This window comes from Chanodichthys erythropterus, chromosome 17 (assembly GCF_024489055.1).
Source record: "Chanodichthys erythropterus isolate Z2021 chromosome 17, ASM2448905v1, whole genome shotgun sequence".
Classification (NCBI taxonomy): domain Eukaryota; kingdom Metazoa; phylum Chordata; class Actinopteri; order Cypriniformes; family Xenocyprididae; genus Chanodichthys; species Chanodichthys erythropterus.
The window spans coordinates 28,646,925-28,664,790 of NC_090237.1; the positions used below are offsets into that span (position 1 = coordinate 28,646,925).

Below are 17,866 nucleotides of genomic sequence, written 5' to 3' on the forward strand. Positions count from 1 at the left end.
CCTCGTTGGACGGGACCTCATGAGATTGTGGACAAACTCTCCCCGGTCGCATACCGAATCAAGTTGAGTCGAGGGCAGAAAGAACCAATTTTCAAATGGGTCCACCGTAACCAGATTAAGAGACATGTGGCTGTTGACAGAGAAAGGCAGGGAGGGAACAATGCAAGCTAATCCCAGTTGCAATCCTCGGAAAACTGTCCTCACCAACCACGGACATTCCCCGCTGACCAACCATGCCTCTCTCTCCCTCTCTCTCTCTCTCCTCCCCTCTTCTCTGTAACAGGATGCTGCTGTGGTTCACCCTCGTGTGCCTCCTGCCAACCAGAGGACAGCCGCAATCCGACATCACATCACCAGGTCCCGCATCTGGTATCGTACTGAGGAACAACCGGGACTTCTCATCACCAACTGCCGGACTTACACGCAGAAAGTGTATGTGCGGTTGGACCCCCGCACCGTCTACAAAGCACACTATCCCAGCCATGTCGCCCAATACAGCTGGGCAGGGGCCCGATGGACGGAGAACGCCCTCACTCACGCGGAGGCCGACGTCCAGCACATGCTCGCCCAACTGGAGAAAATGACTATCACACAAGCCGAGTTAAGTGGACACAACCGACGCACAAAACGGTTCTTGGGAGCTCTGCTCGGAGCAGCCACTGCTGTCGGGACCCTCTTTAACCTCGGCATGTCAAGTGTCAACGCAGTGAGCCTAACCACTGTAAGGCGGCATGTGGCCGAAATCCAAACGGAGATCCCCCAGCTGAGAGAACAACTCACCACACAGAGCCAAACCCTTCAAAGCATCGGGAAAACTCTGAAAGGCACTGTAGTGGTTCTCAACACCCACAGTGTCCTGCTGAACCAGACAGTGAACTCGATGAAGCAACTGTTTACTGTCTTCCAAAATGACTTCGCCCAAACTCAGCTCGTCACTGCTCTAATGACGGACATGCTGCGGGAAGTGAGCTCCTCCATGGACAACCTGGCCATGGGAAGGATTCCCCCATACCTCGTACCCCTGAGCCTCGTACAAACTGTGCTGGCCTCTGCTGCCGTCAGACCCACGGACCCTATCCAAACCCACCTTGCCTACTCCCTGGGCAGTGCCATCCTACTGCATGTCGACCCCGAACAAAGGGAGTTGGCCTTCCTCCTAAACCTACCTATCATCGAACCAGATAACATCTACCGACTCAAAGACATTGTCAATGTCGGGTTTTGGAAGGGTAACACCCACATCAAGATACACACTCCAGCTGTGGTCGCATACCACGACAGCAACCCCCAACTGTATCTGGCTCCCAATTTACGCATGTGTGTTCTGACCAAAGACATTCATTACCTCTGCCCTAGCAAACCTTTCCTCAGAGACAATACTGAAGGAATCTGCGGGTTACAGCCCATGATCAGCGGCACACGCTGCCCTGCCGAGGCCAAGCCTCGCACCCAAATCGTCGGAACACAAGCTGAGATTGTGGGCAATCGATGGCTTGTTAACACTCCCACTCGCACCGCCACCCTGACTTACGATCAGCACGACACTGCCACTCGGGTCAGCCTGCCCAGTCAAAGCATGTGGATCCAGGTACCCCTGGGTGCCATCCTCCACCTCGATGACCTGGCCTTGTACCACATCTCAAGTGAGGAGTACCAGTCAGAACTGGAGATCCCACCCTTTTTCATGAACCACAACCTCACTTTGGCCCCCGAGCTGGAACTGAGGATTGAGAAAGGGGGGTCCCAGTTAATTGACATTGCTCCTGTCGACGCCGCCCTCCAAGCACTCTCCCGACTGCCCATTCTGACCAGCTCACCTATAGCCCAAGCTTGGACTGCCGCCGACACAGCCCTTTGCCTCTCCATGGCAATCGGGTACCTACTGACCCTGGGCCTAGCCTTCATCCTTTTCAAGAGGATGAAGGGGATGCAAGAGTCCATGGACAAGTGCCTGCCTGCCCTTCCCCGGGGTTTCAAGAGGAAACCAAGGAGAGGAGGCACCAACACGGAGAACGTACCAAATCTCATCGAAATGGACTCTCCCTTCGACGACCCGAAGGCCGAGGACCAGTAGGGACCACCTGCTGTCCGACATCTGTGCCATCCGACCTCGCTACCGTCCAACGAGATCCGCACGGGGACCTCACTGGCCGAAAGGGGGAAACTGTAGGGTCTGCACAGTCTCAAGGATGAGCAGGTCCCACCATAAACTGTGTTTAAGCCTCAATTCACGGAACTTTGGTTTGTAAATCTTACATCGATTCCGGCCCGGCAGACACTAATGGATCACGAGACCTTCTTTTTATGACTATTTCGATAAGTCCCAAACCTCTCCTCTGTGACTTCAAAGGAGATGCGAACGCCACGGATCGGGTTTCGAAAGACAGGCCCGAATTCCAAACGGTCATAAAAAGAGAAAATACACGCACGCACCCACAGACACACACTCACATACAAAGACTGTATACACAAATATTATACCTGCAAATATGAATGTACCTGCCATTGTAGTGCTCGCTGCATGTATGTGTTACTAGTGTAGAATCGTAGAATTGACTGTAGTAGGTTAGTTTTCATGTTAAACGATAGTAATAGAGTGTAAAGTGTATCTTCTTTATATGACGAGAGACACCTGTCGAGTTTGATCTCTCCGTAAAGCTGTGAATCCGAGCTATTCACTCATGTACGTTACATTTCTGCCAAATGCATCGTTCAATGTTTAATAATACTATGAAGGAAATGCACTGATTCAACATACCATAAATTTATTCGGGAGACAGGACAAAGGAATGTGGAAACCCGCCAAATCGCAACGCTAGCATTGGAGGACGTTATCAAGAAGGCGTTCTGGTCTGTTGTCTTTAAAACACCATGACACGCGTCTTTTGGTGGCACAAGTTTTCTGCACGAGTTCCTGCCGTCAAGACGGACTCTCTTCTTTATTTTCCGGTCATATTACAACAGTTAAACCTTCGTTTGAAACTTCGCCGAAACAACCTCCGGAAGAAGAAGCAACTATCAAACCGAGCGCTCCGAAACTCCAAGCACCCTGACTAACCTATGCAAGTATAACGTTTTTACGATCTTAAATACTGAGTTTCCTTGCTGGCTCTTAAAGGTGAACTGTTGCAATTTGACCTGCTTTGATCATCTCTTTCGTTTCTGCCTTTCCCTCTACTTTGTATGTATTTGTATTTACTTGTGTCCATTTAGCCGTATAACCTGTGTATTACCCGTTTCGTATATTAAACTCATTATATCCATGCTTTTTGTTCACTTGCTCATTTTAGCAACAACCGAGTCACTTTAACGTTCTGATTCTAATATCCTTGCTCTATATTTGAAGGCTATGATAGAAAGTTAGTCTCCCGGCCCGAGAATAACATTTCTGTCATGATAATCTGTGGATAATTGTCCGTTTCGGTGGACGAACTGATAGTTTTCCACATAATTATTCAACCAGAACTAATCATATATGTGATTGATTATAATTCGTTGTAGTTAATTCACCATATATGTTTAATTCCCCGTTGGGTCGATATATGAACGTCATAAAGCTTTCTGAATTATGATATTCATATTTCATCCATAAATTGATTAATAACTGTACATCGCTACAGCCCCACCTGTCCTCCCTCGTTACCTGCCTTGTTTGCTCTCCTATTTATTCTCCTTGTGTTTGCAGTCCTGTGCTGGTTCGTCGTTTATTCCCTCGTGTTTTTCCGTCAAGTCCAAGTCAAGTTTTTTTTTTTTTTTTTTTGTCTAGTCTGTTTTCCCCCTCGGTAGTTTTTGTTGTTTGTTTTTTTATTTTTAATAAAAGCCCTCTTCCCTGCATATTGAGTCCTCGCTCCTTTCACCACCACCAAACCTGACAGCATCTTATTTAGTTTTATTTCCAATAAATAAATCGGTTTCTCGTCTTGAATATAGAAAAAGAAGTTGGAATGCCGTTAAAGAAAATAATTTTTTTTGTTTTATTCGTTTTGGCTTGACGTTTATATAGCCTGAATAGTCCAACTGTTAGTTTTAGAGGTTTTTCATTTTGAAGATTTACCATTCACTCACCTGCTTCACTGTTGTTCATCTGGTGGTGAAATAAACATTTTATCATTATACTTCCTGTGTCTCCGACCTCCTGTGTTTATAACAGACTATATGTTCATAAATGATAAGTGTTATGCTAACAATTTACAAATGTGTTGTAAGTATTTAAGCAAGGGGAGTAAAAACATACGTTACCTGGGCCTGTGCCTACTACTCCAGGGGCCTCATTTATAAAACTTTGCATACGCACAAAACAGGCCCTGAAAGTGTTTACGCCAGTTTCTATGCATAAGTTGTGATTTATAAAAACATTTATTTATAAAAACAAACTTGACAAAAAAAATTTGCGCACCTCCACGCATACTCTGACCCATACGTACAAACATTTTGGAGCCAGAGCAGTTTGGCGACACCGATGGTGAGCTGAGGGACTGACGGCAGATGAAGGAAAACCACTTTAAATCCTCATGAGTCATAATCATAAATACAGTGCATGTTCATGATAACAGTTTAAATAAATAAATGAATGATTTAAAGTCGCATGGAAACTCACGTTTTCATTTTGATCTACACATTTACATTAATATTACGCTTTATTGGCGATAAGCACTGAAATTACATTACGCAGTCATTACAGAGAAGTTAAACAAAAATATATTAATTTAGTTAGTAGATGTACTACTTTCGATTACTTTTCCTGTGACACGCTTCTATAATGAAAGCGAGGAGAGCTAGGACCAAATAATCAAACTAAACTGCAGATGTTATGACAACATATTTCAGCGAGAACGATGATCAGTGATGCACACTTAACTTCAATATTATGGAAGACACTGCTGGATTCGGTGGTCGAACGGTCCGTTGTCCAGTTTGAATGGGTCCAATGATAATAGCTTACTGTACAACCGCAGCTGCATGGGGGTGTTGATGTCGTGTGAAGGATCTTCAAACAATTACCACTGTATTTGAAGGTATAATTGGAAGGATATGGTTTGACAACAAAGTATTTTAAAAAGGAAACATGAAAATCTTACAGTTTTCCTCAGTGATGCGCAGAGAAAGTCAATTGTATTTAAACTGCAATTTCCACTAAAATAGCCTCTAAACATCCTAAAAGATATGTTCACCTTATCAGCAAAACTGCATAAATTGGATTGGAATTGTTTAAAAAAATTAAAATACTATTTGGCCAGTGAAAATGAATGAATCATCTCTATTCTAAAACCTTTATCTGAAATATTTTATACATTTTTGTTTTTATGTATATTTTGATATATTTATTCTAAAACAAAGAGGATATTTATCAGTGTAGTGTATTGCACAAATGGCATTTATTGTCCATATCTAATATTTTCCAATGTCTTGTACCTTTGACAGTGTTAACCATTGTGTCACATGATATGCATGGAAATTATATGCAGATGAGGTTATGCATAGCAAAACTAGGCATCATAAGCTCCATATGGTGATTTTGGGGAGGATACAGGGTGGAGATGCACGTACGCACAATCTTCCACTGACTTGGATTTATAAAGGGATTTGTGCACAGGTTCTGGCATATGCATGGTTTTATAAATCAGATTTAAAAAAAAAAAATAAAAAATAAAAAAAATCAGAGAATATAGCTTTTGCGCATACATACACTTTTAGGATGACATCTACAAGACCTGCCTAGAACTACTTTAGCTGTGTGTTTCCCTGAAAATAATTGCACACCTTAAAACATTGGTCAACCAGTCAGATTTGAGCATTCAAGAGCCCCGTAGTATCATGCTACTTTAACACCTTAAATGATTGGTAAATGATCATTTAAATAATAACAAAAAGCCTATGTACAATATGAAATAATGTTCGATATGTATTTTAAATATTAAAATGTTCAATTCCTTAAAACATTTTTAGACTAGCAACCGAACCCAGACATAAATTCACATTTAAATTCAAAGGCATTAAAATTTTAAATAGCACGATATAACATTTCTGCTGTAACTCGTTGCTAAATGTTTAGGGGTGTTTAAGGAATAATGCAGATGAGATTCTTACTTTTGTCTTCAGCTTTTTGTTGTTAAACCCACGATAACTTCTTTTGTGTGCACATTTCTTCCAGGGCTCATGAAGAAAAGTGTCTGAACAGGACGAGTGTTTCTTTGAAGCCACCTTAATCTTTGTCCAGCTTTAGTTTTATACAAACAGCAAATTCTTACATTTAGGTTTATTGTCTTCTTGTTACTGATAAGGGCCTTTTGTGTGGTGTCATCAGGAAACTTGATCATGTGATATAGTTATCAGACATCACAGTGGGCATTTGCTTACAGAAGAGGCCTAATAAAGTCTTGCAGTGCAATATTTTCTGTCACATGATGCATATTTTATGGAAGAGCCAAAAAAAAGGTACAAAAGGTACTGCGGATTTACAAATACATACCTTTAATGTATAATGTGTATATATAATATGCAGTGCCCAAGTTATACTATTAAGAATTAATATTATAAATATATATATTTGGAAAATATTTAGTTTCTATAACATAAAATTTTTTTTTTCTCTCCCTGCTCATAACAGTACTGTGCAAGATTTTTTTGTTTGTTTGTTTGTTTATTTGAATTTTTCTTTCTTTCTTTAGTTTTTTTACATATCCCGAGTTAAATTGCTTACATTGTTAACATTATCTTTTTAATTTATCATAATTGCATAATTTGAATATGTAACAGAAATCCTAGGTTATATTTATCATTTGATTCTTCTTCTTCTTCTTTTTCTTATTATTATTTTTTGGTGAATGAAGCCCTTCAATAAGAATTTGCTAACATACTGTGAGAGCATAAAATATATCCATAACCAATACATATTTTGATACACTGATATACAGTTCATTTAATTCAGAATAAAGTTCAAACATAAATCAGCATAACAAAATTAGCTGTTGCATTTTGTATTTATAAAAAGCTATATAATTTTCCCATAATCATTAGAAGTGTTATAACGCAAACATGAAATATGAAATTACTGTTTTTTAAAATCATAAGTTGCTGACAAGTCTCAAGATAGAGATTACATTGGTTGTTGTAATGGTGAGATTCATATGATTGTTACAATCATTTAGGGACTAACATTTTCTAACAATTCAATTGTGGTTTTGTTGTTCTGCTCGTCCTTTTGCATCTGCCTTACTCCAAAATGATCTTCAGCAAATGCCATCTCCAGCACCAGCAGCAGAGACTGTTTCAGCTTCTTCTTATATTGATCACACATGAACACATAGAGAATGGGGTTCAGACAGCTGTTTAGAAGAATCAGATAGTCACTGAATGCTGTGCAAAATGCTTCATTGGCATTCCAGTTATTAATTTTTATTGCACAAAAACTGCAAACATGGTGTGGAAACCAACATATGTAAAAAGTCAGGATGATAGCGATAACGACCCGGTACGACCTGTGCTGCTTCCCCATTTTGAGGCACTTTATTCGTACTCCAATAGCAATGTGTGAAGATGCAATGATCAGGAAGGGGATGAGAAAGCCCACAAAAAATTCATATGTGACCTGAAACGTAGCAGGAATCACATTCACAAAGAAAGGGATGCTGCAGCTGATGGATGAAACCCACACAATCACGCAGATGATCCTGGCTCTCAGTACAGTTCGGTTATTTTGAGACCAAACAACCATCCATGTGCACAGACATCGGTCCAGACTGATGACTACAAGAAAAAAAATGCTAGCAAACAGGTTTAGTGTTATTGTCATTGCGAGATATAGTAAGGAAAAGCACAATGAAAAGTAACAAATGAAAATATATATGATTAAGGATAATATGATAATGAAGTCTGCAATCGCCAAGTTGAGAAACCAAATAGAGTTGACTGTCATATATATATATATATATATATATATATATATATATATATATATATATATATATATATATATATAAGAAAGACAGTTATAATGGCGGAAGAAAAACGATTCAAGAAGTGTGTGCATCCCTGTCCCAGATATATTCCGGATGGGGACACACACGATATGTGTGTCGTTTGTCTGGGGGTTGAGCATGCCCAGGCAGCTCTCGAGGGAGCTGTCTGCGTGCATTGCGAGAAACTAACCCTCAGAGTGTTGAGATCTCGCCGGGCACTCTTCGAGGAGGGTGCCTCGGCGAGTGTTCCTCGCGGGTTGGGTCCTGTTGCTGCTGAGGCGCAGCGCCGGCTGTTGTCGTGGGGTTCGCAGATGGAGCTGGCGGAGGGGGTTGAGACGGGCCCAGTCTTATCTTGCCCTTTACCCACCAGCCCCAGTGTCTCTTCTCAGGCGGCGGAAGCACGCGTAGCGGTTTCTTCCCCCCAGAGAGAGGCACCGGCGCTTCATCTCTCTTCCTCCGAGGAGGTTGATGTGGTGAGCGTTGAGACTGGGGAAGAGGACCCGCCATCCTCTTCCCCAGCATGTGAGGAGCTCCTGGAGGTAGTGACTAGGGCTGTTGCCAAATAAAAAATCGATTGGCCAGCAGAGCGGGCAGAGCCTAAACCTAAAAGCAAGCTGGATGAGTGCTTTCTGCCCGCTTGGTCGCTACCCCAGCGTTGGGGTTTACCTTTTTTCACTGACCTTCACACTGAGGTGTCGAGGTCGTGGAAAAGGCCCGTGCAACATCGCGTGTTCAGCCCCCAAACATCCGTATACAGCAATATAGTGGGGTTGAAACGGCACGGTTATGCGGCGATGCCCCGGGTCGAAGAGGCGCTCGCGGGCTATCTCTCGCCCGAGTCGGCATCGTCGCTAAAAGCCCCGACATTGCCAAAGCATATACGGCAGCAGGTCAGGCGGCATGTCTACACACCATGTCGCTGCTTCAAGCCTATCAAGCAGACCTGCTGGGGGAGATTGATGAGAGCGGGGAGGCCACATATGATTGCATCCAAGAGATCAGGATGGCAACTGATCTTGCTCTCTGTGCCACCAAAGAGACGGCCAAAGAAATCGGCCGGTCTATGGCAGCCTTGGTGGCCATGGAGAGACATTTGTGGCTGAACCTCTCGGACATAAGGGAGCGAGATAAAGCTGCCCTTATGGATGCGCCGCTGTCCCCTGCGGGCCTCTTCGGCGACGCTGTAAATACAGTCGTCGAGAGGTTCCAGGAGGCTAAAAAACAGTCAGCGGCGTTCCAGAGGTTCATCCCCCACCGCTCTATTCCCCCCGAGGCTGCTGAGCGGGAGCAGCCTCGGCCGTCCACGAGCTCCTCAGCGCACCACAGAGCGCAACAAAAAGTGAGCGTGGCCACCCGAGCTTCCCCACAGACAGCTTGGGGATCGGGTCGGTCCGCTCAGAAGAAGCCTTCCAAGGGCAAAACGGACCTGCGGGCCGTTATCATCACTAGGAAGGCTTCAAAGCGGTCCTGACATCTGTGGGTCAGGACCCAATGAGGGTGGTCCCCTCCGGAGGAAGCCGGGAAAAAGTACATCTAATCCCCGCTCCCCTTCGGCACCCTCAGGGGATCAGTCCGTCAACCCTGCCACCCAGTGTGCGTCAGGGCACGGCGGTCCTCGCCGGTCCTTCAAGGAGGGCCGGCCACTTGATTCGGTTGTCATCTGCCGGCGCGTCGCGTCAGAGCACCGAGCCAAGTGCTCAAAAAACACCAGAGGCCAGTCTCGAGAGACTGGTTCCCTTTTTGGCAGAGTGGAAACTACTTCCAAATATATCGAATTGGGTGCTGCTCATGATAGAAAAGGGTTACAGAATACAGTTCGGGTCTCACCCGCCCAGATTCAACGGGGTCCTTCCCACAGTGGTGACCCCCGAGCAGTCTCTGGTGATGGAACAAGAGGTTATGACACTCTTGCAAAAAGGAGCTATAGAAAGGGTCTCTCCTCCCAGCAAGCTGTCAGGCTTTTACAGCCGTTACTTCATTGTTCATCTATGGTGGCTCATAGATTTACGCGTGTTAAATCGCTCAATCCAGAAGCTCAAGTTCAAGATGCTTACACTCAAACAGATTATCCCACAGATCAGGTCCGAGGACTGGTTTGTGGCGATAGACCTGAAAGATGCATACTTTCATGTGTCCATCCATCCTTCTCACAGGAAGTTCCTCAGGTTTGCTTTCGGGGGCGAAGCTTACCAGTACAGGGTTCTTCCGTTTGGCCTATCGTTATCACCCTGCACATTCACGAAGTGCGTGGATGCGGCGCTGGCCCCGCTGAGTTTTCAGGGCATCCGCGTACTGAATTACATCGCCGATTGGTTGATTCTAGCTCAGTCAGAGCAACTGGCAGTCCAGCATTGAGATGTTGTTCTGCGTCACATAGAGAGGCTTGGGTTGAGGCTCAACACCAAAAAGAGTGTGCTAGTTCCGGTTCAAACTATCACTTATCTGGGTGTAGTTTGGGACTCTACCACGATGCGAGCACATCTGTCTCCCGCTCGTGTGAGTGCCATTTTAGCAGCCATGGAAGGGGTGAAACTAGGTCAGTCACTCACTGTAAAACAGTTCCAGAGACTGTTGGGTCTGATGGCAGCTGCGTCCAACGTGATACCTTTTGGCCTTCTGCACATGAGACCCTTACAGTGGTGGCTCAGGACCAGGGGATTTTCCCCAAGGGGAAATTCTTTTCGCATGATCAAAGTCTCACGACGATGCCTTTGTGCTCTGGTCATGTGGAAAGATCCCTGGTTCCTGTCCCAGGGACCCGTGCTGGGGACTTCTGGTCGTCGCGTAATGCTTACGACAGATGCTTCCCTCACGGGCTGGGGGGCGATCATGAGTGGCCGTCCAGCTCAGGGCTCATGGGAGGTCCATCAGTTCTCCTGGCACATAAATCGGCTGGAGATGATGGCAGTGTTTCTGGCATTAAAACACTTTCTCCCAGACCTGAAAGGCCATCATGTGTTGGTCCGCACGGACAACACTGCTGTGGTCACCTATATAAATCATCAGGGGGGTTTGCGGTCTCGCCAACTTTATTACTTGGCCCGTCAGATCCTCCTGTGGGCCCAACAACTTTTGTGTCTTTCTCCCTGAGAGCAGCTTACATCCCGGGACGCCAAAATATGGGAGCGGACGCCCTGTCGAGGCAGGGCCCGAGGCCCAGGGAGTGGAGACTTCATCCAGAAGTGGTGGATCTCCTATGGAAAAATTCCGGTCGCGCAGAAGTCGACCTCTTTGCCTCGGGGGAGTCAACCCAGTGTCCACTCTGGTACTCCCTGACCCATCCAGCAACTCTGGGGCTGAATGCCATGGTACAGACGTGGCCGAGGCGGCGTCTGTACGCATTTCCCCCGATCGCCTTGCTCCCGGTAGTTCTCGAGAAAGTACGCCGGGAGGGGGTCAGCCTAATACTGGTGGCCCCCTTTTGGCCAACCAGAATATGGTTCTCGGACCTAGTGTCCCTATTAGACGGCTCCCCAATGGAGCTTCCCCTCAGACAGGACCTCCTGTCACAAGCGGGCGGTCTGATAATACATCCCCGCCCAGAATTATGGAAACTATGGGCCTGGCCTCTGAGGGGGCCAGGTTCATAGATGCTGGTCTCCCAACAGAGGTTGCGAAAAACCATATTAAACTCCAGAGCTCCCGCCACGAGGAAGCTTTACTCATACAAGTGGAATCTGTTTTTTGCCTGGTGCAGACGCATTAATGTGGACCCTGTCCACGCTTCTGTTAGCCACGTGCTTACATTTCTCCAAGAAAAGTTCTCGGAGGGCTTATCCCCTTCAACATTGAAGGTTTATGTTGCGGCTATATCTGCCTTTCATATTCCCCTTGAAGGTGGCCTCTCGGTGGGTCGAGACCCCCTGGTCACTCGCTTCCTCCGTGGCACACTGAGGTTGAGGCCTCCAGTGCGCACAAGGGTTCCGGCCTGGGACATGGCCGTGGTTTTACAAGGGTTGGCTGAGGCGCCCTTTGAACCACTAGAGGAGGTCCCTGAGAGGTTCCTCACTCTAAAGACTATCTTTTCACTTGCTATCACTTCTCTGAAAAGGATAGGAGATTTACAAGCACTGTCAGTTGCTCCTTCATATCTAGAATTCGCCCCAGGAATGGTGAAAGCATTCCTGCATCCTAGGACTTCTAGTGTTAGACTTCTGCATCCCTAAGGTCCCTACCCACGTTCCAGGTCCCATCATGCTCCAGGCCTTCTATCTTCCTCCTTTTAAATCCTTGGATCAGGAAAGACTGAATCTGCTCTGCCCTGTAAGGGCTTTGGATACTTATGTCCACAGAGCTGCCCTGTGGCGTAAGACTGATCAGCTTTTTGTCTGTTATGGGTCCCCTAAGAAAGGGGGCCCTGCATCTAAGCAGAGGATGAGCAAGTGGGTGGTCGAGGCCATCACACTTGCATATGATGCGGCCGGACAGCCTTCTCCTTTAAATGTTCGTGCCCATTCTACGCGGGGTATGGCGGCATCAAAGGCTTTGATGTCAGGTGTCTCCATCGGTGACATCTGTGATGCAGCTGGCTGGTCATGCCAGCACACGTTTGTGAGGTTTTATAACCTTGATGTCGGCTCCACTCCGGGGTCATCAGTTCTGTCAAGAGAACTTGGCAAGTATTTGCCGCTACGGCACAGTTGGGATAGCGCTCCCAATCCGTTACCACGCAGCGTCGACAGTTCCCACGAAAGGGAACGTCTCAGGTTACAGATGTAACCCTGGTTCCCTGAGTAGGGAACGAGACGCTGCGTCTCTTTCCGTACCCCCTGCATACTTGCGAGCATTTGTCTCAGACTTATCCAGAAGCTAGCGTGCTCTGCATCCGGGTATGCTTTATAGTTTCCTGGTCCGTGACGTCACCCGTCTCTGACGTCTCGCTACGCGATTGGTTAGATACATCAGTGCTTCAGTGATGACATCACGCAGAAGGTTCCCAATGCGTTACAACGCAGCCTCTCGTTCCCTACTCAGGGAACCAAGGTTACATCTGTAGCCTGAGACGTTTTTTTCATGTACAACATCATTTTTGCATGCAGTACCACACACCAAAATGCCTAAAATAAAACCTTTGCGTTGTTGTTTTGTAAATGTCATATGCAAATATTTAGAAGCATCAACAAAATGAAACACATCGACTGGAGTGGGAAAACAATGCTTTCTTTTTTCATAAGAAGGATATTTAAAATAAAAAAAATGTACTTCACATTATTTGATTTGTGAATCAAAGAAATGGCTAACTGACTGTGTTTTGAAACATGCTAAATATTGAAAAATGCACTTATTTGCAGTTCTAAACTCAAGATTTTTTGAAGGAATAGTTCACCATAAAATGAAAATGTAGTCATTATTTACTCACCCTAGTATTGTTCTCATCCTGTATGACCTGTTTTTATTTTTTTTTTTTTTTATGATAATTCTATCACAGAATGATCCCAAATCAAAATTGAATGAATTATTCTAATGAAAATCCTGACCTTGGCTGTTGGTCTTCTGTGCTCGACTGTGTGTTTGTGAGGCTCTGTTAGTAACACAGTTCACTCCAACTTGCCCAGATAAAGCACATAAGTTGTAAGAAATCAAGATTAACTAAAACACGATTTGAAATACAATCCACGTACTTGTTTTCTCTGAGGTAAATATATCTGTATTATTTTATTTTATTTTTTATTTTATTTTATTATTTGATTGGTTTAAGCAGGCACTGTGCATTGACTGTATCTTAAACAGTTTTGCATTTACTACATTCTGAGATTTGTTTAAAAAGAATAATACACATATTCAGTTCTTACCCATTTTTGAGCCGTTAATGAACTGGGACAAGCCGAGTCTTGATCTTGGTATGTCTTCTCAGTGTTGCTGACAGATTGTTGGTTTTATACCAGACAGCAAACCCGGATACTGCATCCATGGACTGTTTTGCTGTACTGATAAGTGGCCATCAACAGACTTGATGAATGAAAAAAGAAAGGGAAAACAGGCGAGGGCTGCTTTTGGGTCTGTTTTGGATGCATCATCTTAACATTGTGGTTTTTCATGTGCAACATCATTTTTGCATGCAGTACCACACACCAAAATTCCTAAAATAAAACTTGTGTTGTTGTTTGCAAATGTCATATGCAAATATTTTGAAGCATCAACAAAATGAAACGCATCGACAGGAGTGAAAAGAAAGATATTTAACATAAAAAAAAAAAAAAAAAACAGTACTTCACATTATTTCTGCTGTCTGATTTCATCTTTAAAGAAATATTTTGTCTTGTCATGTATGAGTCTGTTTATACTATTGAACATGAAACTTTTGGCATTATCATCACGCTTTATGTGGACATTACCATGGCAGTCACTTCATCATCATTGATTTTTTAGTGAGAAGATATTACGAATTATGAATCAAAGAAATGAAATCCCAAAATTGATAAAACACATCAAGATTAACTAAAACATGATATGAAATACAACCCATGTACTTTTTTTTCTCTGAGGTAAATATATCTGCTTTGTTCATCGCAACACAAATTTATTGCATTCACATCTGTCATTCTGAGTGTCATTTCACCAAAACCTATCGTATACCTCTGAACACTTGGAATATAGGACATGTGTTACACAGGATAACTCTGTGATACTTTTGTGTCTTTTTTTAAAAGCTTGATGTTGGTCACTATTCACTATCATTATATGAACAAGCTCGAGCTGGACATTTTTTGAAAATTCTCCTTTTGTGGTCTAAAAAAGAAAGAAGGGCATACAGCATTAGAACAAAACCAGGGTGAGTAAATAATGACTTCATTTTCATTTTAGGGTGAACTTTCTATTTAATGCTTCTGCTGTGTAATGGTGGAAAAGGCCAATTCACACTGCACTGACAGATGCAGATCAACGGCGACAGTTACCAAATTACAGCACGTCACTTATCAAACATTTTAATTCTGATTTACTGTATGTCGCATTTGTAGCTGTCTGTCAGTGCAGTGTTAATTGGTCTTTAATTGGGCACTAATCAAATGAGTAACTATGACAAAAAACTAAAGGCGGGAAACTGAACAAAGGGAAACATGTGACAAATGAAACATAAACAGAACCCTGACAGCTGGCTGGTCCCCACTTAAATGGAAGACAATATGCCATGGAGTATCTATTTTTACATCAATTACTATTCTTGTTGAAATCTTTCACACAACATTTGTTCATTACTTTACCAAATGCTTTTTCTTTCCCTAACAAAACCCAATTACTACACATAAAAATAAATAAATACATAAATAAACACTACACAGTTCAAAATTAGTTATCAAAAACAAATTTGGGGAGAGAAAAAAAAAAAAAAAAAAAAAAAAAAAAAAATTCTTTGGTTGAATCCACCCTTCTATAAAATTTGTAATCTTTTTTAACTCGTCTTTGGTAATGATTTCTTTCCATTTAAAGGGGTGGTAAAATGGCACTTTTACAAAATGTAAAATAGGTCTCTGATGTCCCCAGAGTGTGTATGTAAAGTTTTAGCTCAAAATACCCAACAGATCAGTTTTAAAGCATGTTAAATTTGTCACTTTTTGAGGGTGAACACACTAAGGGCTTTGGTATACTTTGAAAGATGCGCAGACGCGACTGTGCACAAGATATGTCCGGGCACGGAAAGTGAAGCATACTTGGGGCTTTCTGCTAACGCTCCCGCTGTGGTGGTACGCACGGGCTGTACTGGCAGTACATAGGAAAGGAGACCAGAGGCCATTACAAGATAGGCTGAGAGGTGCCGCACATGATTAAGTTAGCCGTTATGCTTCCTCCAATGGTAAAAGATACAGACACTTTTATCTCCCTATAATATACAAACTCTGTCTTGTGCCTCAGTTTGTAAAAAAATAGCCAATAACCATCAAGTGTTTTACATTCAGCGTTTAGGAGAGTTGGGAAAAGATACATCGTAGGGGAGGCTATAGCCTCCCTTGGTATATCAACCAATCATCGTAGAGACGACTTCCGGTTAAGGCGCGGTGCTGAGTGGACGCGAATCGGAGCTCTGCAACAAATGATGATTAAAATAGAATTATTTAACCCGATAATCGCTGACAAACTGATTCCATTCTAAATTCGGATATATCCTAATGTGTGCCAAGATGCCACAAAAACTGACTAAAACAACACAAAAAAGTAAAATTGACCATATCTGGAGAGGCCGAGGCAGATGCTAAATCTACCGAAGCTAACAGTGAAGAGGGAGCATCAAGTGCTAACCAAGAGTCATTCTCTGCAGTTCTTGAGGCCATCTATTCACTGAAATCTGAATTTACTGTGTGATTTGATGGATTACTGCAGGCAATCAACGGAGTGCAGTGTGATCTTAAAAACCTCACAACACGGGTAACAGATGCCGCAGATCGAATAAGCACACAAGAAGATAGCATCTCAGAGTTGCAAAAGCAAAATGCAAAGTTGAAAGCGGCCGTTGAATCTCTCTCAATAAAAGTAGATGATCTGGATCACAGTCGCTGTTTGAATCTATGATTAATTTTTACGATTTCCAGAAAAAAAGGAGGGGAAAGATATGTGTGCTTCCTTAGAAAAATTACTACCTGAGATATTCGGTCCGGAAAACTTTCCTGGCCCCCTTGTAATTGAGAGAGCTCATCGAATCGGCAGACTCTGCGAAGATCGGTCTGACTTCCCTCCAAGAGCCGTGATAATGAAATTCCTAAACCACACTGACAAAGTCAGTACCCTGAAGGCAGCACTAGCAAAAGGCGCAGTGATGTTGGACAAAAATAAGCTTATGTTCTTTTCTGACATCTCAGCTGAACTGCACAAGAAACGGAAACGATTCCACACAGTGAAGGACTTTCGCAATCTCAATATTCCCGAACTGCGCTATGGCATCTTGCATCTGTGCGTGACATATAAGGGAAAGTGCCACTTGTTCAACAGCCCTCCAGATGCTCAGAGGTTTCTGCAAGATCTCAAAGATAATGCCCAGCAGGATGTGTAGGAAAATATTTCCTCTTGGGATCAGTTTCATGAACATAAGCAATCTACTGGTTTTATTACTGACAAGCTATTTTTTTTTCGTGATGTTGGGTTGACATTTCTGTCTGTTGCAGGACCTGCCCAGCGATCAGGCAGGTTGTTCCTCACCGAGGAAAGTTCACGAGTAGACTAGCAAAGTGCCGTAATCAGGCTGTTCCAAGAAGACCTTTGGAAGTGTTCAGCTGGGGAGGGGAAGAGGAGTCATGGTATTTGATTTAGTAAAATTCCTGTTTGCTGGCCATTTGTTCTGTTTGGCTGTATTGTTTTTTGTTTTTCCTATGCATTTTCTCCTTTACAATAATTGTCTGTATACTTTAGCATTCTTTGCAAGAACAGTTATATACTGTATATATGCAATAATGGTTTTCCTATCTGATATTCAATTTACTTCCTGGAACATGAGAGGTCTAAATAAAATTGTAAAGTTAAAGCAAGTGATGAATAGACAGACAAATGAAAGCTAAAATAGTGTTCCTTCAGGAAACTCTCTTAGTTCCGGAGGATGTAATTAGGGTAAGGAAGTAATGGCCAGGACAAGTGTTTTCAGCCTGCTTTAATTTGCATTCTAGAGGGGTTCTCACACTTATAAATCCATACCTTTATAAATAGTTAACACAATCATGCACAGATTGGAGAGGTTGTAGCAAATTAGCTCAAAATAAACATTAATAATCAATCATAACTAGTCATAATTAATTTTTAATATTTTAATAAGTTAATAAAATTAACTTAATGTAAAAAAATCAATATTGCAATCAATTAACCTGTTGTTCAATGAACACACAGTGTTAATTGTTTATTAATTCTAAGAAATGTTCATTTCCAGGTTATGGGAAATAACAATCTTATTCTACTAAAAGCATGTAGTCAGGATCGACATGAATAGG

General features: G+C 43.2%; 1 protein-coding gene across 1 annotated transcript; it reads right to left on the reverse strand.

Moving 5' to 3' along the window:
• Window positions 1-7,144: 7,144 nt before the first annotated feature.
• On the reverse strand, window positions 7,145-7,915 carry LOC137004212 (C3a anaphylatoxin chemotactic receptor-like). The gene has a single exon (XM_067364403.1). It carries the CDS (start codon window positions 7,913-7,915, stop codon window positions 7,145-7,147), a length of 771 nt encoding a protein of 256 aa, XP_067220504.1.
• Window positions 7,916-17,866: the final 9,951 nt, after the last annotated feature.

Bases quoted from the DNA above. Each gene is read 5' to 3' on its own strand.
- LOC137004212 (XM_067364403.1), bottom strand. From the start codon at position 7,915: ATGACAGTCAACTCTATTTGGTTTCTCAACTTGGCGATTGCAGACTTC.